Below are 27,338 nucleotides of genomic sequence, written 5' to 3' on the forward strand. Positions count from 1 at the left end.
TAAAAAGTTTATGCAGTTATTTCTTTTATCCTTAGTGAATGAAAAGGCCAAAAAAGTATGTGTGTGTGTGTGTGTGTGTGCGCATGTGACTGTGTTTGCGTTTGCGTGTGTATGTGTGGCATCCTGTGTCTAAACTAACAACACAAGGGGATACATCCCTAATCTGGGAAACTGTTTTTCAGGATTTGTAGGAAAGTGAGTAATGTAAGTTTTTCCAATTAGCTCCTGAGGCCCCTAGTGGAGATTCTGATAACTATTGTTGGCTATTGAATTTGTGCAGAATAACCAGGAAGAAACAAATATTTGCATGACTGGTTTTGACATGATACAGAACTGAGGTACAAAAAATGTAAAACAGGACCCATTCGAGATCCAAAATAACTACATTAAGGAAAGAAAACAGATAACCTGTTTTCTTATTGCACTGCTTGATGAACTAAGGTAGATTTTGATTTTTCTCTTATCCCTAATGGAGCTTTATTGACTGAATTTCTATTAGAGAAGCCTGCTTCCAAGAACTTCTTTCTGCAGTGAAGTTATAAATATGGATGAGTTGCATGATTTTGTCCAGCAAACCATGGAAGAGGGGTTTCAAATATTGCATAGGCATCGCAAAACAGCACATGATGCCCTCAAGGCCCAGCATGAAGTAAGTATTTCATGCTTTCATGTTTAGTGATCAAAAGAAAAATGACCTTGTGTTTCAGCACGACTACATGAGCTATAGCACATCATATTCCGAGACTGGTCTAACATACCTTGGGCGAGTTAATTTGACTAGTCAAGGTTTTTTAACTGATAACCTGTGTTTCTGTTGGGACTTGTGTTTCATCTAATGTCCATGATTTGATGGTCCAATCTCACAACAAAGATACAAACAAGTTTGACTTGTAACCAAGAATCTTGGAGAATAAATTTTTACCAGGGAAGTACGCTCCTCTGCCTCGTGAAGATCTCATTTAGCCATTCTTTGCTATTGAATTATTACAGAAAAACTTGAAAGAAATCGAGGAGTTGCATGAGAAACTCCGGCAAGCCAAAGAAGTGGGTTATGAAGAAATGTTGATGCGTCAAAAAGCTGAGCAAGATGCACATGAGGCTGAACACAGGGTAAGCTTTCCTAGTTGCTTGTGCAAAAAGAACTTGTTTCTTTATGATAACCAGAGTAGGAAAATTGTAACAGTATAAACAAAAAGAAGAAAAAGTGTAAACAACTAGAAAGGAAAAAGGCATAAAATGTAGTGATATCAATGAAACCCCGTACATAATTTGGAGTGCTTTTATGTCCTACATTTGATACAATTGATACTATGATAAAACAGTAAACTTTGAGCACATATAAATTCATGCATGATAATACGTTGGAACTAAAAATGAAAGTAGTCACACTCATGAATGATATACTAAGTAATCAAATAACTAATTGGTAAGTGTAATGTGAAAATGGTTCCACAATCTGTCAATGTTATGGGTTCAAAACCTCTCTCTCTCCACGTGTTTACTAGTCAAACCCTTAATCACCTGTACTGAAAATGACACTAATTCAATCGACCTTGAATAATAATCTTTTCTTGGCCATTCACCTCTTTAACATATGGACAGAGGTAAGTCATTGTGGTCATTATCAAGATCTTGAGTTGCTGCTGTTTTCATTTTCTCTGGCATATTTTCTCTTAGAAGACATTGTAAGAGTAAAAGATGCATGATTCTTGATAATTTCACTTCTAAATGAAGGATAAATATGCTTTAATTTTCATATTTTTGCATTTACAAGAAATTGACTGAAGGTACAACTTGCTTATTCAAAAGTTTGAATGTTTTCATGCTGCCGTTTGGCTTGAGCACAATTCATAGCTGAATAAGGTGAGATCATCCTATTGTTTTTTTTACGTTATAGCTGGATTTTATGGGGTTATACAGAGTTTTTTTTCCTGATAAGGGGTTATACATAAATATTTATAGATTAGTGAGGCTAAGGAAAGAAAGTTGACTTGAAATGTTCTTATGTTGGCATTTAAATAGATAATAAAGCAGTATCTTGTCACTTTACCAGAAAAAGGGAATTCTATATCTTTTGACCATTAGGTTGATGGAGTTTAGTTGTGGTAATATATTATTTTTGACCATTAAAATAGTGGCCTTTAAAATGAGTGCATATTGATAGTGTGTGTGATAGTCTCCAAATAATGAGATATTCAGCTGTTGTCAAATGTTGAAATGTTATATATTTTCATATGTTAGAACCCGACTCTAGGGAGGAACGAATTCTACAAAAGGGCCCAAGAGGGCAACAAGCGGATGCATCTTAAACACAGATAGGTAAAGAAAATGAAGGGTCGATTGCCTGGGGCACGATTCTCAAGGGCAGGATGCCTGCAGGGTAAGAGGGAGAAAGATGGAGACTATCAATCCCTCAAGCTGGAAACCAAGATAAAAAATGAAGAATAGATGAACTTTCAATAAACTTCATTGATTCTAATCAAGATCAAAAGTACATATTTATATAACCCAACCAAGAAGTCTAAAAAACCAAGAGTCCTAACCCAAGGATGCCAAGAGTTCTAATTCAAGAAAGCCAATAAAACCAAGAAACCTAAAGAAAGTAACACTCCTAATTAAAGAACTTTAAGAAACCAAGGATCTAAAAGCTAGATAAGGTTGGACGCCCCCAGGGCTAGCCAACTGGGGCTCTTGGGGTTGGGTCTAGATCCAGATCAGGTCGGATCTAAGGTGGTTCGTAACAATCCATCCCTTTGAAACTCGCCTTGCCCTCGAGGCTAGAACTCCGAGTACTGCTATAATAATTCATCCTCAACCTCTAGATGCACGCAATGGTTGGACTTTGTTGCTCCTCTTTAGACCCGATGCACAACTCGACATCAAGTATGGTCCACTTTCGTTTCTTCTAGTTTCACTTGACTTCTAAGAGCCACGAAGGAAACACAATCTTCAACGGATGTAGATCAATCAAACACAAATTCAGAGAAGCTGACGGTAAAAGGATGTAGTTTGTTGGTGATCCAATTGGAGAGAGTGTTTGGTGCAAAACAACTTCAAATGGATCCACTTGTAATTTATTATCCAAAGTAGAAAGATCTAACTCTAATGACTTTTGGATCCAATTTAAGTAAGGGGGAGGTGGATCCAGAAACCGATGATAGCTTATTCGAGGTCTGAGAACCAGTAAGAACCGGTTTGAGCCACCCCATAACCGATCATGAATGGGTTTGAATCAGAGTTACCAGAAGCTTCTCAGGTAGGTGGGAAGCGTGCTTCCCGAAAACTCGCTTCAGAAGCACGATACTCCTCACTTCCGAAACTTCATAGGAATCTCGATTCCCCCATGCTTCTTTTATGCTTCCCACACGCATGGTCTATGCTTCCTATATGCTTTTCTCACATTTCTTTTTACGTTTTCCATGTATTTCCTCTCACGCTTTCACTCACTTCCCATGTACTTTCTCTAAATTGGTTACCGTCTAGATTTTAACAAAAATTTAACTTTTACTGGAAAATCATGAATTATAAGAATGATCAATTTTATTTTAGTTTTTATTTGTTTCTTGTTTGATTCCTATTCAGTTACCATATTGCATTATTTTTTATTCATATTTCGGTTTCAAATTGTTACTTCGCTTCTCGCTTCATATAAGTTTTAAAATGCCTTGCTTCTCGCTTTCGCTTCCTGTATTGTTTCCCGCTTCCACTTCCTAGTGTGACAACCTTGGTCTGAACCGGTTTCAGATAGGTATAAAACAGGCTTTTTGGTCCCCATTCAGAAAGAACTGGTTTCAATTGGAACTAGTCCTCTCTCCCCCTATCACAAGGTGTCCCACCCAATTTTGAAGGGGATGAAGAGAGAGAGGAGGTGGTGCTCGTCGCCGCCCCACCTGAGTCTTTGAGGTTGACCAATAGGGGGCCGTCGTCCAGCCAGGTTCGATCGGTGGAAGGGCACCAAACATGTGTAGGTTGGACACACCGATGGTTTGCCCCTGGTTTATCAAAAAAATAAAGGAAGAAGGGAGAGGTGTCGGGTGAGCTTTGTTCGACAGGTGGAGAGAGGGAGAACGAGATTAAGCGACAACAACAGCAAGGCGCCGAGAGGAGAGGGCGGTGACGACAAGTGGTTGACCAGGGTAGATCATCCACCTTCGGCATTGGCGGCAGACAGTGCAAGGGCTGAGAGAGAGAGAGAACTAATGATGGGGCCAACGATGGTGGTGGTCGACGTTTTGCTGTTGTTGTTACTGTTGTTGTTGTCGTTCGTGGCAGTGGTCTTGGGGGAACGTTGATGAGCACGATGGAGCCAACATTGTTCTTGGGGTGGCGGTCGCCAACGTCCTTGTCGGTGCCGTCGAGGGTGACGTGGTGGTAGATGGGGACATTGTTGCCGACGACGGCGGTCTCGCCAATGACGACGCCGAGGTCTAGTCAGCTACCTTTGGGATTAAGTGATAGGAAGAACAAGGAGGAGGGAAAGAGGGAGGTGGCTCACATGTGTTAAAAATAATGTACATAATATATATATATATATATAGTGTAACTAGGTAGTAAACTAGGATTAGATTCTTTATTTTTTAGTTAGTATTGAACTAGTCAACATGTTGACTAGTCAATACAATAAGGTCGTTGGGACCCCAATGACTATTTAGACCTGTTGGGACCCCAACGACTGTCTATGAGTCTTCTCTTTTGTGTATAAATATGGGGCATAGCCCCCACTCCATGTATTACTTCAAGTGTGGGTTACAATCAATAAAATCACTACTTTTTTATCTTTTGTTCTTGAACCCATTTAGTGGGTATTTGTGAGTAAACCCTTTTGTGGTTCTTTGAGTGTTCATTTTAGTATTTTGGTGAAACTCTTTTGGGTAGGCCTAGGAAGACTTGGATGGAGATGATAGGAAAGTATATGAATGCTTTGAACCTCACCGAGGACATGGCATTGGATAGAAATGATTGGAGGAGAAGGATTCATGTGGAAGACCCATAATGATTTTCTTTTTTGGTTCATATCGCCGACCCCAGTTGTTTTGGGATGAAGGCATAGTTGTTGTTGTTGTTGTTATGGTGGAACTCTTTTGGGTGTCCATTGATGGTGATTTGGTGAATACCTTTGAAGGAACTCATTTCCATACATGGTATCTAAGCTTGGTGATCAAGCTGAAACTTTTTTGGTACATTGGTAAGCATGTCATTCCAAATTTGAAAGTGTTAAAGCTCTCTCACAATCCTTATTCGAGTGCTAGTAAGATTGTGATCGTATTTCAAGATATTTATTGGTGGTGCTTGCTTGGTGAAGGAGTGTTCGTGCTCTTGATTGGTGGCGCTTACTTGGTGGTGGAGTATTCGTAGTCTCTACCTTCTTTCGTTCTTCCCTCTCTTCTTTCTCTCCTCTTTTGTCTTTCTCTTTGCTTTTACCCTTGTAAAAATGTGACAATGAAAATATCATTATGAAACCTATCAAGCTCAATAATTCTAACTATGTAACATGGGCTTCAATTATGAAGCATCTTATATTGGGAAAAGGGTTGTGGGGATTAGTGGATGAGATCGATTCAAAACCCAAACTAATTCTCACTAAAGTTGAAGGTGAGAAAGAGGTATCTCTTACTAAGGCAATGACTATTTATAAAAAAAATGGAAGAAGTGGAGAATGGGACTTACCAAGATTATGTCTTAGCTTATTAGTAGCGTTGACATTAAGAAGTGTTCAAGTCTTGCTAAATTCGAACATGCAAACAATGCATGAGATTATCTTAAGAGAATGTATTCTCTTAAAGATATTTCACATGTGTGCAACTTGCAAGATAAGATACAAAATATGACTCAAGGAGACAAAAACATTAGATAATACTTTAATGCCTTATTCAAACTATGAGAAGAATCGACTCCTCTTGAGCCAAAGTGGCATTGTTCGGAAGACATTGAACTTTGTCAAAATCAAATAAACACGGAGCACTTTTATCAATTCATTAATGGTTTAAGATCATATTTTGAATTCACCAAATCCGCTCTTCTCCATTGAGGGAAAATTCCTTCAATAGAAGACACTATTGAAGAATTAAGTATGAAAAAGAATAGGCTTAAAAAGCGAATCTTCAAGAGTGATGATGACTCAGTCCTAGCCGTATCTAGACTGAGAAATTATGTTCGCACCTACAAGCCACCACACTATAGATGGCTAAGTGATGAAAGGCAAGGCAGTGAGTTTGAAAGAAAAAAAGTTATTTGATATTATTGTCGTGAACTGAGACATGTGAAAACATATTGCCCTAAATTGAAGAAACCTTATGAGAAGAAGGATGTCGTTGTTGGACTCCCACAATAGTCAAGTGATGGAAAAATATACAAGATTCGTCTATTGGAAACATGTCTTTGACATAGTTGGTGGAGGCTCTTCAACCTCTACTCAAAGGAGTATCCTCATCAATTGGAGTTGTGGTTTCTTCTTTTGGTTTCTCCGATATTGGTGCTTTTCTTTGGCTTCTTGACTCAGGTGCATCTTTTCATGACACCAAGTGGTGATATATTATCCGAATGTCATAACTCAAGTGCAACAAATGTTTTTACTGCTGATGGAACATCTCTTAAGATAAAATGAATAAAGAACTTTGAAAATATTTCAAAAAGATTTTCTATTTCATAAATTAGATATATTTTCAAACTAAATTTAAATATTTTATCAGTTTCTCAATTATCTGGACATGGGTGTAATGTTTTCTTCTCCTCTCATGGTTGTCAAGTGCAGAATCGCCAGTCGGAGAAGCTGATTGGGGAAGGTTATAGAGGAGGCTTATACTACATAGATTTTTTTGAAATATTCAAGAGTACCTTTTGTTGCAATGTTTAGAAATTAGATTTAGATCTATGGCATACGAGACTTGGGCATCCTAGCATAGCCAAGATTTAGTGCCTTCCAAAAATGATTTTTTTTTTTGTAATTCTGAAAACTTAACATGTGAAAATTGTATTCTTGGCAAAATGAAGAGATTACCATTTCAATTAAGAACTTTTGTTTCTTTCTGACCTCTTGAGTTAATACATTCGGATATATGGGATCTAACACCTATTACATCAAAGGGTGATTTTATGTATTATGTAATTTTTGTGGATGATTTTACGAGACATACTTGGATTTATTTCCTCAAACACAAGTCTGAAGTTTTATTACATTTTCAAATATTTAACAAATTGGTCAAAAACAAATTTAAGATTAATATTTTCATCTTTTGCACTAATTCAGGAGAGAGTTTTTATCAAAAGAATTTAAAGATTACCTAGATTTATAAGGTATTATACACCAAAAATCTTGTCACTATACCCTTCAACAAAATGGTTTGGCTGAAAGCAAGCATAGAAATATTATCGAGACAACAAGAACCTTGCTTATCACAAATCAAGTTCCTAAAGATTTTTGGGTTGAAGCTACATTAATGGCCGCTTTCCTTGTTACCTGAATGCCATCTGCTTCTTTGAAAAACGTATCTCCTATTGAATTTTTTTTAAACAAGTCCTAGATTACTCTAGATTAGAAATCTTTGGTTGTAAATGTTTTGTTTTCACCGATAAAAATATCAAACTCTCTTCCCGTGCTATTCCTTGTGTCTTTTTAGGATATGCAAATAATAAAAAAGGATATATGTTTCAAGGAATGTATTCTTTTTGGAAAAAGAAAGTTTTTTTGAAGTTGAGAGAACTAAGAAAATAAATGAATATTATTTTCTGTTAGATTTAATTTCCAAAATTAATGATTGTGATATTGAGCAAGAATATGATCTAAGAGAAGAAGATTCTAACGACATAAGTGAAGAACAATCTCATAGAGATTGTATCCGATATTTCAAACTTGGTAATTTTGAACATGCATGTGCTCTTAAAAAGTATATCAATGGTGAAAACCATGTCGAAACACAATCTAGAAGGTCATCTATACAATCTATAAGGTCATCTAGAGTATCTCAACCCCCTGAAAAATTTGTGTCCTATGAGTCTTTTTCACATGGACCAGGGCGACCGATGGGAGTGGTTGTCGCCGACCTATCGGTGGGACGCCGCCGGTCCCATCCCAGCTGACGACCAGTTCTTCGCTGAGTAGGTTGGTGGCAAAGACGCTAGGAAGGGTGAGGGCCGCCTAGTTTGGTAGCCAACCTATGTCCAACGTCCAAGTTGCCAGAAGGGTAGTTGGCCGTAGAGAGTGGATCGACGATTCGATACCTGTAACTCGATTTCGTTTTCTTTTTCTTTCATTTATCTTTACAAGCGCTCATTCTATTTTGGCGAATCCTTCATCTACAGTATTATTGAGATGATTCATGCAACTCTCTAGATTGTTGAAAGACTCGTTAATCTTCTCCATTGCTTGAATGAATTTCAGACTTTTCGACGTTTCGATCAATGTGACGATAGGGACCTGAACGGATTCAAAAAGGGCGTGGGCCTTTGCTGTTGCCAAACAAGATCCTGATCTGCCTCCAAGAACGCAAATCTACCGTTCTTGATCTTGTGGAAAGCCTTGCTCTTAAACCACTGTTAGAACCCGACCCTAGGGAGGAATGAATTCTACAAAAGGGTCCCGAGAGGGCAACAAGAGGGTGTGTCTTAAACACAAATAGGTAAAGAAAAGGGAGGGTCGACTGGCCTGGGTTACGATTCTCAAGGGCAGGATGCCTACAAGGTAGGAGGGATAAACTCAATCCTGCCTAATTTGCGAGTTATGCTGGTATGTGTGGAGGGAGACTATCAACCCTTAAGCTGGAAACCATGATCAAGAATGAAGAATAGAGAAACTCTCAATAAACTTTATTGATTCTAATCAAGATCAAAAGTACATATTTATAGAACCCAACCAAGAAGTCTAAAGAAACCAAGAGTCCAAAACCAATAATCCTAGCCCAAGAAAGCCAAGAGTCCTAATTCAAGAAATTCAAGAAAACCAAGAAACCTAAAAAAAGTAACACTTCTAAGTAAAGAACTGCAAGAAACCAAGGATATAGAAGCTAGATAAGGCTGGACGTCCCAAGGGCTGACCGGCTGAGGCTGTTGTGGTCGGATCTAGATCTGGATCGGGTCAGATCTGAGGTGGTTCCTAACATCATAATTTTGAAAAAAACCAAGATTTTCCCAAGACAAGCCAGTTATATTATCAGAAATTCATATTGGTGACTACATATGTAATACACAAACAGCTCACACGCACATGCACATACTTGAACCTTGGAGTGAAGTTGGTGCATGTCATGTTATATGATTGCCAAGTCAGACCTTTAGTCATTCTTTTTTAGTTTATCTGCAGTTTCCATGTTGATATTTTGTAAAGGTGTCTTTTACAGGCAAGGATGGCTGAAGTTCTGCTTACAGAAGAACAAAAAACAAGGAGAGAGGTAGAGGCATCTCTTGTGAAAGAAAGGTTGGACACGAGTAAACTGAAAGAAGAATTACTAGAAGCATCGGACAAGAAATCATCACTTGAGACTGAAAATGTCAACTTAAATGGCATCTTAGGTGAGATGTTAAGAAACCAATATGAGGCAGAAGCTTCTGACATAGGTTTGGAGACTATGTTGGGAGTGGAAGATGAACCACAGCGTTTCACTATGCTCACACACACTAAATTGATCGAGGCAACGAGTAATTTCAGCCGAGGTTTGAGAATTGGAAATGGAGGATTGGGTACTGTATATAAAGCATGGGTCAATTCTAAAATGGTTGCCATCAAGGTGCTTAATTCGGAGTTTCTGCAGGGATCAAAGTTTCAGCATGAGGTAATATGGTTTTCCACTAAAGCTGAAAATTGTCAGGTTGAGTTCTAAAAATAGGATGCAGTACATGTGCACACATAAACTCCTACACATGCACATCATGTCTAATTAGTTTAAAAATCTAATTTTATAAAGAGAAAAAGACACATGCACTACAGAAACTTTATGTAAGACATCTTTTAATGTGCTTCCTTCATGGATTTATTAAATGCCCTTGTTGGTAACACTTACTGCATGAAACACCGTGAAATTCCTAAACTTGCTGAGGATATAAAGATATGGTAAACTTGTTAACATCTATGAAAGGCCATGGATGTTAACAAGCACATTTCAGAAGGCAAGACATGTTTCACTGTGCTCTTTGCATAAATTTGTTAGGATTCCCTTGATGGTGTTGATTAATACATGATACCTATTAAAATATATGTAATTCATATATATATATATATATTTATATATATATATATAATACCCGATAGGGATATTTCTGTCATTTCACAAGTACCCGATAGGGGTACTTGTTTTTCTTAGTTTATTTTTCTCTTTATTTTTTTGTAAAATGTATTTTTTATTTTTTGTTTTTTTGCTCACTCAAAAGGGGCCCCACCATGTAGTCGATGGGGCCTCCAACGGTCACATTAGTGACCGTTGGGGGCTCCCAACGACTACATGGGGAGCCCCCTAGGTGGCTCTCCTTTTAAGGCCTCTTGGCCCTCTCCTTCTCCTTCTCTTGTGTATAAATAGGGGTGCTCCCCTCTTGTATTTCTTACTCTTGAGAGCTCTCTCTCTTTCAATAAGAGGCATTTATATTTTTATGTTGTGTTGTCTCTTGTGGGTTGGGTATTAGCCCCTCTTTGTTTGTTCATTAGTAAATGTTGTAAGTGCTTAGTGCACTCTTTGCTTTTCCGCATATTTCATTACATGGTATCAGAGCCTTGGGTATGCTCTTCTTTTTAATATAGCTAGTGGTGTAGCTATATTTGTTTTATTTGTTTCTCTCTCCTTGATATTCTCTTGTAAGTGGTTGTTATGGAAGGAGAACAAAAGATTGATCTCTTCTTCAAGCTCAATGGTTCCAACTACATGATGTGGGCCGCCGCCATGGAAAACAACCTCAAAGGGAAAAAGCTTTGGGGATACGTTATGGGCACCATTCCGGAACCACAACTCCAACTAACTAAGATGGAAGGCGATCAAGAAAAAGCTCTTGAAGGAGATGCCCGCATAAAGGCCATTGAAGATCACCAATCTAAAATAGAAGATTGGGAGAGTAAGCATGCCAAGATTCTTGCTTGGTTCATGAATAATGTGGAGCTCAAGATTTGCGCCAACATTGCCAAATTTAGGATGGCAAATGAAGCATGGTTCTTCATGAAAGGTATGTTTACACAAAAAGACCTTGCTCGTCAATTCTTTCTTCAAGAAAAAATCCGGACTATCAAGCAAGGAGAAATGAGTGTTAGGGATTACTTTAGCACTCTTGGCCCTCTATGGGATGAGCTATCCTTACTAGAACCAAAATGGGTTTCTAGTATAGATGTGGAATTAAGGAGAGAACAAATGGAAAAAGAACACTTTTTCCAATTTTTACATGGGCTTAGGCCCGAATATGAACAAGTGAGATCCTCCCTCCTACATAGATCAAAGCCTCTTCCCTTGGAAGATGCCATAGCCGAAATATGCCAAGAAGAAACCCGTCTTGGCATGATTAAAGGAGGAAATGATGTCTTGGCCGTATCCAAACTCGGCAACCATATGAAAACCTACAAACCTCCACATTTTGGAAGACAAAATAACTATAATGGCAACTACAGAAAAGCCATTTGCCATCATTGTCAAGAACCGGGTCATATAAGACCTAATTGCCCTAAGTTGAATGAAGCACCAAAAAATAAAGTTGCTTCCGTTGAAGAAGCTACTCAAAAGAAAGAGGAAGCAATCAAAGGAACGGACTCTTTTTCTCTTGCTCAACTATCGGAGGCACTACAAACTCTACTCAAGATTCCATCAACTTCGGGTGCCGCCGTAGCTTCCTCCTCTCCTCCAGGTATGTCGTCTTGGATCCTTGACTCTGGAGCTTCCTTTCATATGACCCCCCTTGAAAATGAGCTTTCCGATTTATGTAATAACTTTAAAAACTCCTATGTTTCAACTGCCGATGGTACATCTTTACAAGTTAAAAGTCTTGGAACCTTAAACTTTTCAAAAGACTTCTTTGTGCCAAACGTGAGAGTTGTACCTCAACTTAATTTAAATCTCCTCTCTGTTGCTCAAATATGCGATCATGGATGTAAAATCTCCTTCTCAACTAAGGATTGCTCTATACAGGATCTCCGGTCCGGGAAGCTGATTGGGCAAGGCCATAGAAGGGGAGATCTCTATTACATGAGCAACTTGAAACTCCCCATTAACTCTTTTTGTAACCATGTCCAAGATAAAAATATTGATATTTGGCATCAAAGACTTGGACATCCAAGTTTCTAAAAAATGTACTCCTTTCCATTTGGAAAGAAATTTTGTAATGAGAAACATTTTGTGTGCAAGAATTGTATTTTTGGCAAAATGAAATCTACTCCTTTTCCAAACCGGACTTTTGTTTCCAAAAGACCTTTTGAGTTAGTCCATTCGGACGTTTGGGGTCCTTCCCCTGTCATGTCTAAAGGAGGGTACTCCTATTATGTCACTTTCATCGATGACTATACTAGGTATGTATGGATCTACTTTCTCAATTTAAAATCCGAAGTCTTTGAGTTTTTTAAAAAATTTCATATGATAGTTAAAAATCAATTTTCAAGTAATATCTCTACTCTTAGATCCGATTCGGGTGGAGAATATTTATCAAATGAATTTCAAAACTATTTAGAAATAAATGGGATTTGTCATCAAAGATCGTGTCCTAGGACTCCTCAACAAAACGGCTTGGCCGAAAGAAAGCATAGACATATCATGGAAACCACTAGGACACTCCTTATTTCCAAAGAAATTCCAAAGAATTTTTGGGCCGAAGCGGCCTTAACCTCAACTTATTTAATAAATAGAATGATATCTTCATCCTTACAAAATACATCTCCATACGAAAAACTATTTGAAAGAACACCTGACTTCAATAGATTAAGAGTTTTTGGATGTAAATGTTTTGTCCTTACTCATAAACGGGACAAATTATCTCCTAAAGCTATTGAATGCGTTTTCTTGGGTTATGGAGAAAATCAAAAGGGTTTTAGATGTTTTGATTTGAAAAATAACAAACTCTATGTATCCAAAGATGTAACATTTTTGGAAAATGAAAATGGTTTTGTGAAAACTAAAGATATTGATGAAAGTGAATATACTTTTTTATTTGATCTTCTATCTCAAGAAGATGAGACTCCTCAAGAAGAGGAAATCTCTAATGAGTCTTTGAATGACCTAGAGGAAATCCCTCTTGATAATGCTGTAGATGAGAATAATAGACCAATCCAAACATATGTTAGGCGTGGTCAACAAACTCAGATAAGTGCCTTAGAAAAATACTCTCAAGGATCCGACATTGAAGAAACATCTTTAAGGAGATCCAGTCGGATCTCCAATCCTCCAAATAGGTTTGTTTCCTATGAGTCCCTAACTCCTAGATATAGAGCATGTCTGATTGCATTACATTCATTTCATGAACCTTCACACTATAATGAGGCCAAAAATATTCCCCAATGGGTTGAAGCCATGAACTTAGAGCTTAGTGCCCTTGAAAAAGCAAAAACTTGGGAAATAACTTCGTTACCCACTGGAAAGAAATCAATAGGATATAGATGGGTCTTCAAAATTAAAACCAAGAGTGATGGTTCATTAGAACGCTATAAAGCACGATTAGTAGCTAAAGGATATGCTCAGGAATATGGTATAGATTATGAAGAAACCTTCGCACCTGTTGCTAGAATGACTAGTGTTAGGACTCTTATTGCTATTGCGTCTGTAAAGAAATGGCCTATCTATCAACTTGATGTTAAGAATGCATTCCTAAATGGCGAATTAAATGAAGAAGTTTACATGGATCCCCCACCAGGAGTATGTATTGGTAAAAATAAAATTCTTAAACTTAAAAAGGCATTATATGGTTTAAAACAAGCTCCAAAGGCTTGGCATGATAGATTTAGTAATGTAATGACAAGTTTAAATTTTCGTTCATGTTATACTGACACTGCTTTGTTTGTGAAAAGTGCAGGGTCTTCTGTAGTTATTTTACTACTTTATGTTGATGATATGATCATCACAGGAAGTGATGAGCAAGGCATTAATGATATTAAAAAGGTTTTGAAAGAAAATTTTGATATGTCTGACCTTGGTTTCTTAAGATATTTTTTAGGAATTGAAGTGGCGTACTCTCCTCGAGGGTACATTCTCTCTCAGATGAAACTTGCTGCTGACATCTGTTCCAAATCGGGTATCTCCGATGACAAGAAGACAGAAACCCCAGAAGTCATCAATGCAAAATTAAGGTTGGAAGATGGAACACCTCTCGAGGATCCTACTCCCTACCGGCAACTTGTTGGGTCTCTAACCTACCTATCCATCACTCGGCCAGACATTGCTCATGCTGTCCACTCTGTCAGTCAGTTTCAACATGCACCTACAACCGTGCACATGAGTGCAGTCTTAAGGATTGTCAGATATATCAAAAATACCATAACTAAGGGAGTTTTTCTTTCTTCTGCCTCATCACTTGATTTAATTGCTTATACTGATGCAGATTGGAGAGGAAATCCCAATGACCGTGTCTCAACTACCGGTTTTTGTGTTTTCTTAGGTGACTCTATGATTTCGTGGAGATGCAAGAAGCAACACAAAGTATCATTGTCCTCGACGGAAGCAGAATATCGTGCTATGGCCACTACAACCATGGAACTTGTGTGGCTAAGAAGCCTCCTCAGTGATATGGGCATTGTCATCTCTACTCCTTCGAAGATGTGTTGTGACAACAAAAGCGCAATCTATATTGCAAGCAATCACACCTTCCATGAGCGTACTAAACATATTGAGATGGACTGCCATTACGTTCGGGATGAATTCCTAAGAGGAACTATAGCACTACCTTACGTCACATCAGAGTACCAGTTGGCGGACTTCTTCACTAAGGCTCTTGCGGCTCCTCGGTTTTTGTTTCTCCTTAACAAGCTTTCGGTTATATCCCCGTAAAGCTTGAGGGAGGGTGTTAAAATATATGTAATTCATATATATATATATATATATATATATATATATATATATATATATATATATATATAATACCCGATAGGGGTATTTCTGTCATTTTACAAGTACCCGATAGGGGTACTTGTTTTTCTTAGTTTATTTTTCTCTTTATTTTTTTGTAAAATGTATTTTTTATTTTTTGTTTTTTTGCTCACTCAAAAGGGGCCCCACCATGTAGTCGATGGGGCCTCCAACGGTCACATTAGTGACCGTTGGGGGCTCCCAACGACTACATGGGGAGCCCCCTAGGTGGCTCTCCTTTTAAGGCCTCTTGGCCCTCTCCCTCTCCTTCTCTTGTGTATAAATAGGGGTGCTCCCCTCTTGTATTTCTTACTCTTGAGAGCTCTCTCTCTTTCAATAAGAGGCATTTATATTTTTATGTTGTGTTGTCTCTTGTGGGTTGGGTATTAGCCCCTCTTTGTTTGTTCATTAGTAAATGTTGTAAGTGCTTAGTGCACTCTTTGCTTTTCCGCATATTTCATTACAATACCATCCTGACATGTCTCAATTGTTAGGGGCAAAATAGTTTGGTGAACTTGTTAAAATCTACAAAAGGCCATGGATGTTACCAACTTCCACAGCCTTTTGATATGATGCACTTGCTAAGGTCATGGACGATGTTTAACATCCACAACCTGTTATAGATGTTGATAGTTTTATTATATCACGTCCTTTTGTGGATGTCAACAAGTTTACTCCTAAATTCATTCTCAAGATTAGGGTACTTAAGTAAATTTTAAGGATCAATGTGCACATTTAGTTATCATATTATGGAAATATGGAAATGCAAGACATCTTTAAGTATTCTCTCTAGCTTTTAAGTGTTAAATGCTTTGTAATAACTCTAGGAGTGTTCATTTGGCCTAGAATGACCAAACTTCCCATACGTTGGTGGTGTTTTTGAAACTTTGTTGCATGTGTGTGCCTTTTTGTAAAATTGTTGTGGTTATCTATATCCATGTGTTGTAGCTGTCTACTGGACAGCCGGCATCTTGTTAGTCATCTGTTATTTTTGTGCATTTGGTGGAGTTGATGGGGAAGCAATTGCCTGCAATATGTCATGCCATAAAACATGAGTGAAATGCATTGTGGGGAACATGTTTTTGGTTGTGGCTAACATCCTTATGGAATCCAAATGTCAGCTTGCTAGCGAATGGACTCTATAACTCAAAAGTTCTTTCAATCCCTAAAGAAAGCCATTAAATGATTCAGTAAATGATTGAGAAGAATTAGCATGCTGAATGTGGACCTTTTCCTTCTTGACTACTTCCCTGATTCTGAGAATTCTTAGAAATATTTCTGAACTGATCTGTAGGTGGAAAATGTTTAAAATTAATGGGAATGTAATCCAAATTCAGAGATTTCTTGGGTTATCGATGTTCTGATTTTGTGTATCAACAGGATTAAGATTATAACTTTTCAAAGTTTACCCAAATGGCCTTTTATTGTTTGCATGCACTCATGGCTTTAAAGGATGTTCTTAGAGGTGTTAAAGACATACATCCTTTATGCCTCTAGGTATAAGTATCCTTGAAGGCTTGATCCTCTTTCTTAGGTAAATAGCCCATGTCTCTTTTCCAAGAGGCCTAAACCTCTATAAGAAATTTGGGCCTCTATAGCCTCTCACTTAGCCCCATGTATAACATTATAAAGCACCGTGATGTAAGATTGCTTGTAATATCTATGACAATTAACAAGTCCATAAAAGGTCAAATCTGTTAAATTATGTATATATATATATATATTTCTGTTTTTCTGTTGTATGTAAACTGAATGGGTATTTCAGTCATTTCACCCATGTATAGGTGTCAGCCTATTAGAGGCTTATGCTTTTGTTTCTTTTTCTTTTTTACTTTTTGTACTTTATGGCTGTTGGGACAGCCCAAATAGAAGTTGGGCTGCTCCCAACGGTCATAAATATGACTGTTGGGGGCTAACCTAATGTCTAGTTGGGCTGCCCCCTTCCCTCTCTCCTATATTATAAATAAGGGATGAATCCCCTTGTATCCTCAATGTTTTTCTAAGCATTTCTCATAACAAAGATATTTATTTATTTTATTGTGTGTGCCCTTTGTGGCTTGTGTATGCACATTATTGTGCCTTTGTGATTGTTCTCACTTGAATGTTGTATTGTCCCATAGTGGACTATTGCTTGTGCAATTTCTATTGTTTGTTGTAATCCCTTTGTGGGTTTTTTATGTGTATTTCTGCGTGTTTCATTACATGGTATCAGCGCCTACGACTCTTGAGATTGTGTAAGATTGTGATTACAAGGAAAGGGACTTCTTCAAATTCTTCTCCAAAGATCATGATTGCAAGGAAAGATACTTGTCAAACTTCTCTCTATTAAAATTGGCGAAAAAGAATCCATGATGGTAGTTGCATTCAAGCTAAATGACTCCAATTATATGATGTGGGTCACCACTATGGAGCACCATATCAAGGGAAAGAAGTTATGGGGATATGTGAGTGGGTACTTCATGTGAACTACAAATTACTCTTACCAAAATTGATGGTAAAGAAGCAAGAGAGAAAGCACTCAAAGATTATCTCATCAAGGTGTAGAATTAGAAAGCCAAGTATTCCCAAATTCTCTCTTGGTTCCTTAATAATATAAAACTCAAAATTGTGACAAGTATAATTAAATTCATAAAAACATGTGAAGCTTGGATTTTTCTCAAGAAAAATGTTTGTGTAAAAAGATTTGGCACGAAAATATTTTTTTCAAGAGAAAATTCATATGATTAAACAAGGTGATAAGAGTGTGAGAGATTACTATGGTACCCTCTCACCTCTTTCGGATGAATTAACATTGCTTGAGCCTAAGTGGGATGGTACCACTATTGAAATGAGGCAAAAGCAACTTGAGGATGAATATTTGTTCTCTTTTCTATATGGGTTAAGACTCGAGTTTGAGCAAGTTCGGTCCAATAGCTTACATAGGACCGAAACTACCTTTATTGACGATGACGATGCTCTTGGAGAAATGTACCAAGCCGAGACCCGACTTGGCATGACTAAGGAAAGTGAGGAGGTTCTTGTCGTGTCAAGACCCAGTAACAATGTCAAAGCATATAAACCTCCTCAATTTTGGAAAAATAACAATGGAGGAGAAACATATAACTATGGAGGAAGAAGAGGAGTTATTTGTCACTTTTGCCAAGAATTGAGGCACATTAGACCGGATTGTCCCAAGCTCAAAAGAAAGGTAGCAACAGTTGAAGAAACATCACAAAAAAAAGGTGGTGAAGGTAACATGAAGGAAGAACTTAAAAACTATTAGATATCTAACCGAAGCATTTCAACTACTACTTAAGAACTCTTCCACATCTGCTTTTGCTGCTGCCGTGTCTACTTTCTCTCCTCCAGATATGCTTTCTTGGATTCTTGACTCTAGTGTGCCTCCTTTCATATGACTCCTTTAGAATCTCTTGTATCCGAATGCACAAAAACCTTTTATAATTCTTGTGTTTCTACGATCGATGGAACTAATTTAGAAATTAAGAGTATCAGAACATTTTCAAATATTTCAAAAAAAATTCAAATTCTTAAAGTTGAGTAGTTTCAAAACTCAATTTAAATTTGTTATCCATTTCTCAAATTTTGAATTATGTGCATTCGGTCTTCTTCTTATAAGAAAATGATGGGTGCAGGATCGTCAATCAATGAAGCTAATTAGGGAAGGACATAGGAGGGGAAACCTCTACTACATGGATTTTCTTTATCTTCCTAAAGAATCATTTTGTAATTTTGTTAAGGAAAAAGATATTTTTGTGTGGCATCAAATATTAGGTCATCCTAATATATCTAAGTTAACTCTTTTTCTTTTCTTGAAAAACTTGTTCCAAAGAGTTCATATGTAATTAATACATTCTTGGAAAAATAAAGAATATTCTTTTGGTCCTAGAACTTTTATTTCTACCAAACCTTTTGAACTTGTGTATTCTGATGTATTGGGACCAACTCCGGTCATGTTAAAAGGGGGGCTCTCTTATTATGTTATATTCATTGATGATTATACTAGCTATACTTCTATTTCCTTAGGCAAAAATCTGATGTATTCTCTTGTTTCAAAGAATTTCACAAAAATTGTGCAAAATCAATTTCAAACTAATATTATCATTTTTTGATTTACCTTAGGGAGAGAATATCTGTCTAATGATTTTAAAAAATTATTTAGAGAAAGTGAGATTGCACATCAAAATTTTTGTCCAAATACCCCTCAACAAAATGGTTTAGCTGAGAGAAAGCATCGACATATCATTGAAACTATGAGAACTTTGCTTATCTCAAAAAATGTTTCAAAATATTTTTGGGCTGAAGGTACCTTAACCACGGTTTATCTTATTAACCAAATGCCTTCATCTTCTTTGCAAAACATTTTCTCTATTGAAAAACTTTATCAAACTTCTCTAAAATTAAAAATTCTAAGAGTTTTTGGATGTAAGTGTTTCATACTTATTAAAAAAAGAGACAAATTATCCCTCAAAGCCATTAATCTGTGTTTCTTGGTTATGCAAATAACCAAAAATGGGTATACATGCTATGATAAAAAAATGAATAAATTATATGTTTCAAGAAATGTTAACTTTCTTGTGAATGAAAATGGTTTTGACAAGCCTAAGGATGATCTTGAGTATTCCTTTTTTTTGACTTGTTGCAAACGAAAGCTTTTGATGAATTTATTCATATTGATAATGATGATATGCATGTTGATGAGTCTGGGGTTTTCATGGAAGATAACTACAATTAGGGCATTCAAAGCTATTCTAGAAGAATTGTTGAACACCCTCCATGTGCACTAGATAAGTATTCTCAAAACCAAACTCTAGGAAAAACTAGTATTGGAAAATCTAGAAGAACTTCTAGACATCCTGTAAGATTTGTGTCATATGAAAACTTTTTCCCTAGATATAGAGCATGTCTTTTGTCTATTCACTCTTTTTATGAATCCACAACCTACAATGTGGCTAAGGAAATAACCAAATGGATTGATGTCATGAGCTTAGAACTAAATGCTTTTGAAAAAACCAAGACTTGGGAAATTCAACCATTACCCATAGGAAAAAAAGACCATAGGATGTACGTGGGTTTATAAGGTCAAAACAAAAGGGGATGGATTCTTAGAAAGATACAAGGTTAGGTTAGTAGCCAAAGGTTATTCTCAAGAGTATGGAATAGATTATGAAGAGATATTTACTCCCATAGCCCGTATGACTAGTGCTAGGATGCTCATTGCCTTAACATCTATTAGATGATATGATCATCACAATGAGTAATAAAAAGGGAATTGATGCAATTAAAAATATTTTGATATGTCTGACCTTGGTTTTCTAAGATATTTTATAGGTATTGAAGTGACTTATTTTCCTAGAGGATATGTATTGTCTCAAATGATGCTGGCCGTAGATATTATTGCCAAATCTGGAATATCTGATGATAAAATTGTTGATATGCTGAAAGTTGTAAATACAAAATTAAGATTGGAGGATAGAAATCTACTTGACGATCCAACTTCATACCGGCAACTGGTTGGATTCTTGACCTACTTATCCATCACTAGACCACTTATCTCTCATGTGGTTCACTCGGTCTGTCAGTTTCAGCATGCACCAACTACAGTGCATATGGGTGTTGTTCTACGAATTGTCAAATATATCAGGAATTTTATCACCAAAGGTCTATTTTTATCCTCTTCCTCTTTTTTAGAGTTAATTGCTTATATTGATGTTGATTGGGGAGGTAATCCCAATGATAGAGTCTCAATTACGAGTCTTTGTGTTTTTTAAGAGACTCTCTTATATCTTGAAGGTGCAAAAAGTAGCAGAAGGTCTCCCTTTCATCCGCCAAAGTTGAATATCGATCCATGACAACAACAACGATGGAGATTATCTGGTTGAAAGGTCTTCTCAAAGATATGGGTTTAATCATCTCTAATCCTTCAAAGATGTGTTGTGACAATAAGGGTGTTATTTATATTGCAAGCAGCCACACCTCCCACGAATGCACCAAACATATAAAGATGGATTGCCACTATGTTCGAGAAGAATTTTTGCGAGGAACCATAGAGTTACCTTATGTAAATTCGGAATGTTAGATGGTAGATTTCTTTATTAAGGCTTTGGCTTCACCTCATTTTTTGTCTCTTAACAAACTTTCAGTGATAACACCGTAATTTTGAGGGAAAATGTTAAATTATATATATTTTTTCTGTTGTATGTAAATTGAAATACTCATCAGGGGTATTTCAGTCATTTCACCCATATATAGGTGTCAACCTATTAGAGGCTTATGTTTCTTTTTCTTTTTTTTTCTTTTTTACTTTTTGTACTTTATGGCTGGTGGGACAGCCCAACTAGACATTGGGCTAGCCCAATGTCTAGTTGGGCTGCCCCCTTCCCACTCTCTTGTATTATAAATAGGGGATAAATCCCATTGTATCCTCAATGCTTTTCTAAGCATTTCTCATAACAAAGATATTTATTTTTTTATTGTGTGTGCCCTTTGTGGCCACTTGAATGTTGTATTGTCCCATAGTAGACTATTGCTTGTACAATTTCTATTGTTTGTTGTAATCCCTTTGTGGATTTTCCATTTGTATTTCTGTTTGTTTCATTACAAAATCATCACTTCACATTATTTAAAAAAGTAAATGATAAAAATAGAAATAGTTTTAACCCCAAAAAAAGTAAAAGTTCCAATGAACATAATCTACCCTTATTTCCTAATAATTTTCTGCAAAAATGATTACAATTTCTCTTTTCTTTTTCATGTAATGCCTATTAGTGCACTCAAGGAAAGTTGATTTATCACGTCTGCAGTTTTCAAGCAGTTTGTTTGAGCTTGGCGCATCTTGGACTAAACTATTAATTGTTTATTTATGTCAATTATTCAGAGGGATTTTAACTTGGTCAACATAGGTCCAATGACCTAGACTTTCATAGAAGAATATCAACAGTCTGGATTTGGATATAATATCCAATTAAATTGGATGTCGTAGAGTGATCTGATTAGTAATTGGTTTAGGATTCAGTTAAGAGGTTTGCATTCACATGATCATACCCATATGTGAATCAAATCAAATTCTGAAACCAACACATTCCCCAATATCCATTTAGTTTATGCCTTGAGACACAAAGGCTTGCACCTCATTTCACCTCACACCTTTAAAAACCTTGTTTATGCTATTAGCCCTGTGCACATTTATCTGTTGCTTATCCATTATTTTTGAATTTTGTAAATTTTGTAAGTGCATTTTATTAGCCTACTTATTAAACATTTTAAAAATGTTTTCAAGTTACTTGTCAAAATTATTTCCATCATTTTATTCTCTATTATGAAGTTAAAAGTTAATACCTTTTCCTTGTTGCAGCTAATTAATCTTCTCAAGGTAAGACACCCAAACCTTGCCACCCCAATAGGAATATGCCTACGGCCTCATGCCTTTGTGTATGAATACTTCTTAAATGGTAGCCTTGAAGACCGTTTGCTCTCGAAGGATGGGATACGACCACTGAAATGGCAATCTAGGGTACGGATAGCCACAGAGATCTGCTCTGCTCTTGTATTCCTCCATGCAAATGGCATAATCCATGGCAATCTGAAACCCACTAATGTCCTCCTCGATGGACATTTTAATGCAAAGATCATCAATTTTGGTATCAGCCACCTTTTTCATGATCGCTACTTGATTTATGTGAACACTGATTCAAGTGGTTTGCATGCTTACATGGACCCAGAATTCTTTGATGAAGGCAAGCTGACGAAGCAGGTTGATGTTTATTCACTTGGAGTAATAATCCTTAGGTTGCTTACTGGGAGACTGGCATTGCAACTTGTGGAGGAGGTCCAAAGGGCAGTTTCCACTGAAAGATTAAAAGAGGTTATTGATCCAATGGCTGGGGATTGGCCCCATGCTCAGGTTGTGAAACTAGCAAATTTGGGGTTGGAGTGCTGTAAAGAAATAAGGAATTGCCGACCAGACCTAGAATCTCATGTGTGGATGGTCTTAAAGTCATTAAGCGCATCATCATCGACTTCAGTTCATTCTTCAATAGTGGAAGCAGAACCTCGACAGCCTCCACCATATTTTGTCTGCCCTATTTATCAGGTTAGTGGCACTATAGTCATTTTGTGCCATTAAAATTTTTGTAACAATCAACATCTGCTTCATAATATGACCCTGCTGCATATGGCAGTACTTTGATCTATTCTCCATTGCATATGGACACATATGGACATGGTAATGCAGAGGACAAAGGTGAGAGGGGAGGGGGGGTGTTGGTTGGTGCAATGCTGCTTTATGCTATGATGTTCTCTCACCTGATGGACAGACATTTTTATTGCAGCTATAGTATTGGTGCTGGAAACAGCAGTTATTATTCATACATTAGCAATACAATACATTGCATTAACACAACCAACACTTTCCATATTCAGAACCTCCTTGGATACTCCAATTTCTTTTCTATTGTGGGAACTATAGTGTTGAAAAACTTCACAAAGGTGTATGAAATTGGGCAGCACATCTGTTAAAAGATAATGCATGTCCAAGGATTGGCTCAATGAGAACAGAAATCTCATGGGGAATAGAAGGGTTAAAGCTCATATGGTTCTTATTTCCAGTACAAATATTAACGGTGGCCTATCAAACCCTTGGACAAAGGTGTATAAAGTTAAATTCCTATACATTCTGAAATTTTTCATTATCACAACTCCATCTTTTTTCTTGAATATGTGCTAGAGTTTTTTCAAAACCATATTTGATTTTTCAGCTGTTTCATTTACTTATGCTCGACAAATACTAGGTATGTAATAGATCTCTTTGTAGTTCATCTTTGAAGAAGGTCGAGTTAAGGTAACCTCCAGCCTGGGCATGCTACCATCCACTGCTTGGGTGTTATCTTCTAGCCCAGGCAACACCTGATTACTTCTTGTATTTGCTGATGGATGAACAAAAAGTTGCATGTTTATCAATAAACCAACAGGACCAACATATGGTCAATATTATCAACCTCAGCAACAAATAATCATCCATCAATTCAGTGACTTCCATCTCATTATATGTGAAAATTTATGGATCTGATCCATTACATCAAATATTTATGATATGATTTATGTAACAATTAAATGTGTAAGCATGTTGCTCTTGTACTTAGGATAGCCAATCATTTGAATTGTTGAATTTGTAAAGTACAGACTTAGATCTGGACAGCCCCAGGAGAAATATGCCTTGCAAAATGATAAACCTAGCTATTTAGATTTTCAGATTTCTAAATGCAATTATGTCCATGGTAAATGAGCTTCATGCTCATCTACTAATCTCAACTGTCCCTATTCTTTGTATTATTTGATGATCTAATTAACTTATTGTTATTTTTTGCCCCTTAAAATTGCAGGAAATTATGCACGAATCCACAAATGGCAGCTGATGGCTTTACCTATGAAGCTGAGGCGATCCTAGGATGGTTTAATACCGGCCGTGAGACATCGCCTATGACCAATTTGAGTCTCAGTCATCTTAATCTTACCCCAAACCGAGCTCTCCGTTCTGCAATCCATGCTTGGCTTGATGGATCAAATTCCTAAGTTCAATTTGTTTGGGATGATAGTTCGCTAGTCAGCTTTCTGCCTTGCTAAAGTGGTCCTTGAGCTGGCAGGCTTTGTCACTCCAGCGGTGCTGTGTTGGTGCTACAGAGTTGGGGCATCTAAACTTAAGTTCAATTTCCACGTTTCATTGTGGCTCTGTCGGGTTTATTTCAGTGCAATCCTGCACACTCCGCAGGTAGTTCAGTAGGTGGACCTTAATTTTAAGTGGTTGACCGTTGGCCATATGATTGCTCTTTTTTTTTCCATGACTGAAGCTATTATAATGTTGAATGCAAAATGCTAACATGTAGAAGTGATGTACATGATGTATATATTCTATTGTAAGTAGAAGTGATGTATATGATGTATATATTCTATTGTAAGTAGAAGTGCTAACAGGTATCCTTTAGATTTTTTGTAAATGATGTATATATTCTATTGTAAATATTTAGGTTTGTATATGACATCCAACTTTGAATTAGAGCAAAATGCTGGTTTGTATAAACAGCGAACTAGTGCAAGATACTCTTGTGCTTGTTCTGCTGCTTCTTGCCTACTGAGGTGCCATCTTTATTTGATAGTAGTAGCGTGACAGCGTTTTGAATATAAAAATCTAGTCATTGCGTGCTATCTTGTCCCCTCTGGTTCATTTTTGTTGCAAGACTTGGTTATTTTTCTGAGCAGGATCTTGAGTCATGATAAATTGTCACAACTTTCCATTGTTCTGAGACAACTTAGGTCTATTCCACAAACAAATAATGTTGGTATTAGAGTATCCTCATACATAAATCTTAAATTGTTCAAACGATTATATCTAATTTGCATAGCTACCTCTGAAATGAAAGTTTAGAAGGCAACCATGTGTCCCAAAATTAGGGTAGCCTATGTAGATTTGCAGTCCAAATCCAGCCTAACTTGTCTAGACAATTATTTTTTTTTTATAGTCTAGCTGGGGTTAGGCAGACCCTTACCAGTTATACAACTATACCATTGGGTTTTGAACCTGCAACGTCTCAACACAAGGTGACGTGCACTCACTGCTCCCACCAGACAAGTGGAGCCCCGTTCGTGTAACTTGTCTAGACTTACCTGGCGCGTTTTGATGGGCTTTGTGCTTGGTCTGGCAAGAGTACTCCTCTTCAGCTTGGAGCGAAAATAGGATATACTTTTGGTACTTTTAACATGGATCCAGATCCTAACAGATATGAGACGTAGATTGGTGTCAGTAAGGGGACAGATAAAGGAATAATAAGATAGTCTGATCCGGATCTAAACTGTCTGCACTGCGTTCAACAAATACTTCTTGGTGTCCAATCTGGATCTGCCCCTATGTCCTGTCCAATGGAGGGCAAGAAGCCTTTGATGCGACTTGTGAATGGCAAGGCGAAGCCCTTGTTGTGCCATAACATAGTTGAGCGATGGATCGGGGCCTCTTCCCAGAGTCTTTTGCGTTGATTTAGCTAGTGGTGGACACGGGTCAGGCACCCCATTGGATTTTGGATACGCAGTGCTGGTTGGGCCCGGTTTGGGTTGTTCGTGCAGCCTGAAAACCAAAAAGATCAGGCCAATAGTAAACCAGGTTAGCGGCCTCTGAAAACAATTATATAGAGAGAGAGAGAGGGGGCACGCACTCAACGTGTTAGTTCCCTTACCAGATGTATATATACAAAAGGTTTTAGATCTTATCAGCATAAACTGATCTCCTTAATCTTAGCTTCAAACTAAGAAGCTTTCCTTCTAATTAGGGGTGGCAATCGTGTCGGGTTGGTGGGTCAGCATACCTCAACCCGAACCCGACCCGTTTATTAAATGGGTTGGCTGCGGCAAACACGAACCCGACCCGTTTAATAAACGGGTAACCCGACACGACCCGCCAACCCATTTAATAAATGGGTTGGGTCGGGTAAACGGGTTCTCAGGTTCACGGGTCAGGTTGACGGGTCGGGTTGGCGGGTTGACTGTAAAACTTGAAAATTTTATAAAATTTTGCAAATTGGGCCTGGATCCAAATTACAGATCCAGGACCCATAAAGGGGTTTTTTCGCGTACATTTACCTCGTAAATTTGATATATACGTATAAGTACAATAATTTTTAATTTATTTAATAATTCAGAGAATGATCATTCAATTAGGGTGCGTAGATGGGTATGGGATCCATATACCGGATCCATGTACATATATATATATTTATATATATCTAAATATATATATATATATGTGTGTGTATAATCATAAATAAATAATATTAATATGGGTAATACTATAGAAATATATATATATATATATATATTAAGCGGATTCGAGGATCCACAGTTGGATCCACTTGGATCCAACTTGCGGATCCATTTTGGTGGGGGTTAAGATTTTATAAAATGTGAGATTCAAAATGAATAAAATTTTTATGTTTTTAAAATTTTATCCAAGGATCCACAGTGGATCCATTTGGATCCACTTGTGGATCCATATTTGTTTTGGGGCCGGGTTACGGGTCCCGAGTTCGGACCCGAGCCCCACCCCATGACAGTTTTTTTTAAAAAAAAAATAAGAGGAAAGGGCACCCGATAAGGGTTGCCCGATCCTGTTGTAACAGGAAAAGGAAAGGGGAAAAAGGGGGGGGTTACGCAGGGCGTAACCGACCTCCCCCATCTCGGCGATAAAAAGGGGAGGCAGAAGAGGGGGTCTCACCCTCTTCCCTCATCTCCCTCGCGTCTCTCTCAGTCGGTGCGCGCGCCGGTGGAGTTCGAATCTCGCCGACGAGCTGC

The 27,338-nt window shown here is 37.4% G+C and overlaps 1 protein-coding gene and 1 long non-coding RNA gene across 2 annotated transcripts; both read left to right on the forward strand.

The window, feature by feature from the left end:
• The first annotated feature begins 491 nt into the window (after positions 1-491).
• On the forward strand, positions 492-9,420 carry LOC149818950 (uncharacterized). Its single transcript, XR_016427188.1, has 3 exons — positions 492-649; positions 991-1,110; positions 9,333-9,420. It is a non-coding gene; the product is annotated as an uncharacterized LOC149818950 (long non-coding RNA).
• A 56-nt stretch (positions 9,421-9,476) lies between these two features.
• LOC149818951 (U-box domain-containing protein 33-like) lies at positions 9,477-25,012 on the forward strand. The gene is made up of 3 exons (XM_089985737.1): positions 9,477-9,764; positions 22,360-23,097; positions 24,386-25,012. Exons 1-3 carry the CDS (start codon positions 9,510-9,512, stop codon positions 24,416-24,418), a joined length of 1,026 nt encoding a protein of 341 aa, XP_089841863.1. The 5' UTR covers positions 9,477-9,509; the 3' UTR covers positions 24,419-25,012.
• The last annotated feature ends 2,326 nt before the right edge of the window (positions 25,013-27,338 follow it).

This window comes from Nuphar pumila, chromosome 13 (genome assembly GCF_984573655.1).
Source record: "Nuphar pumila chromosome 13, dmNupPumi1.hap1.1, whole genome shotgun sequence".
Lineage (NCBI taxonomy): Eukaryota > Viridiplantae > Streptophyta > Magnoliopsida > Nymphaeales > Nymphaeaceae > Nuphar > Nuphar pumila.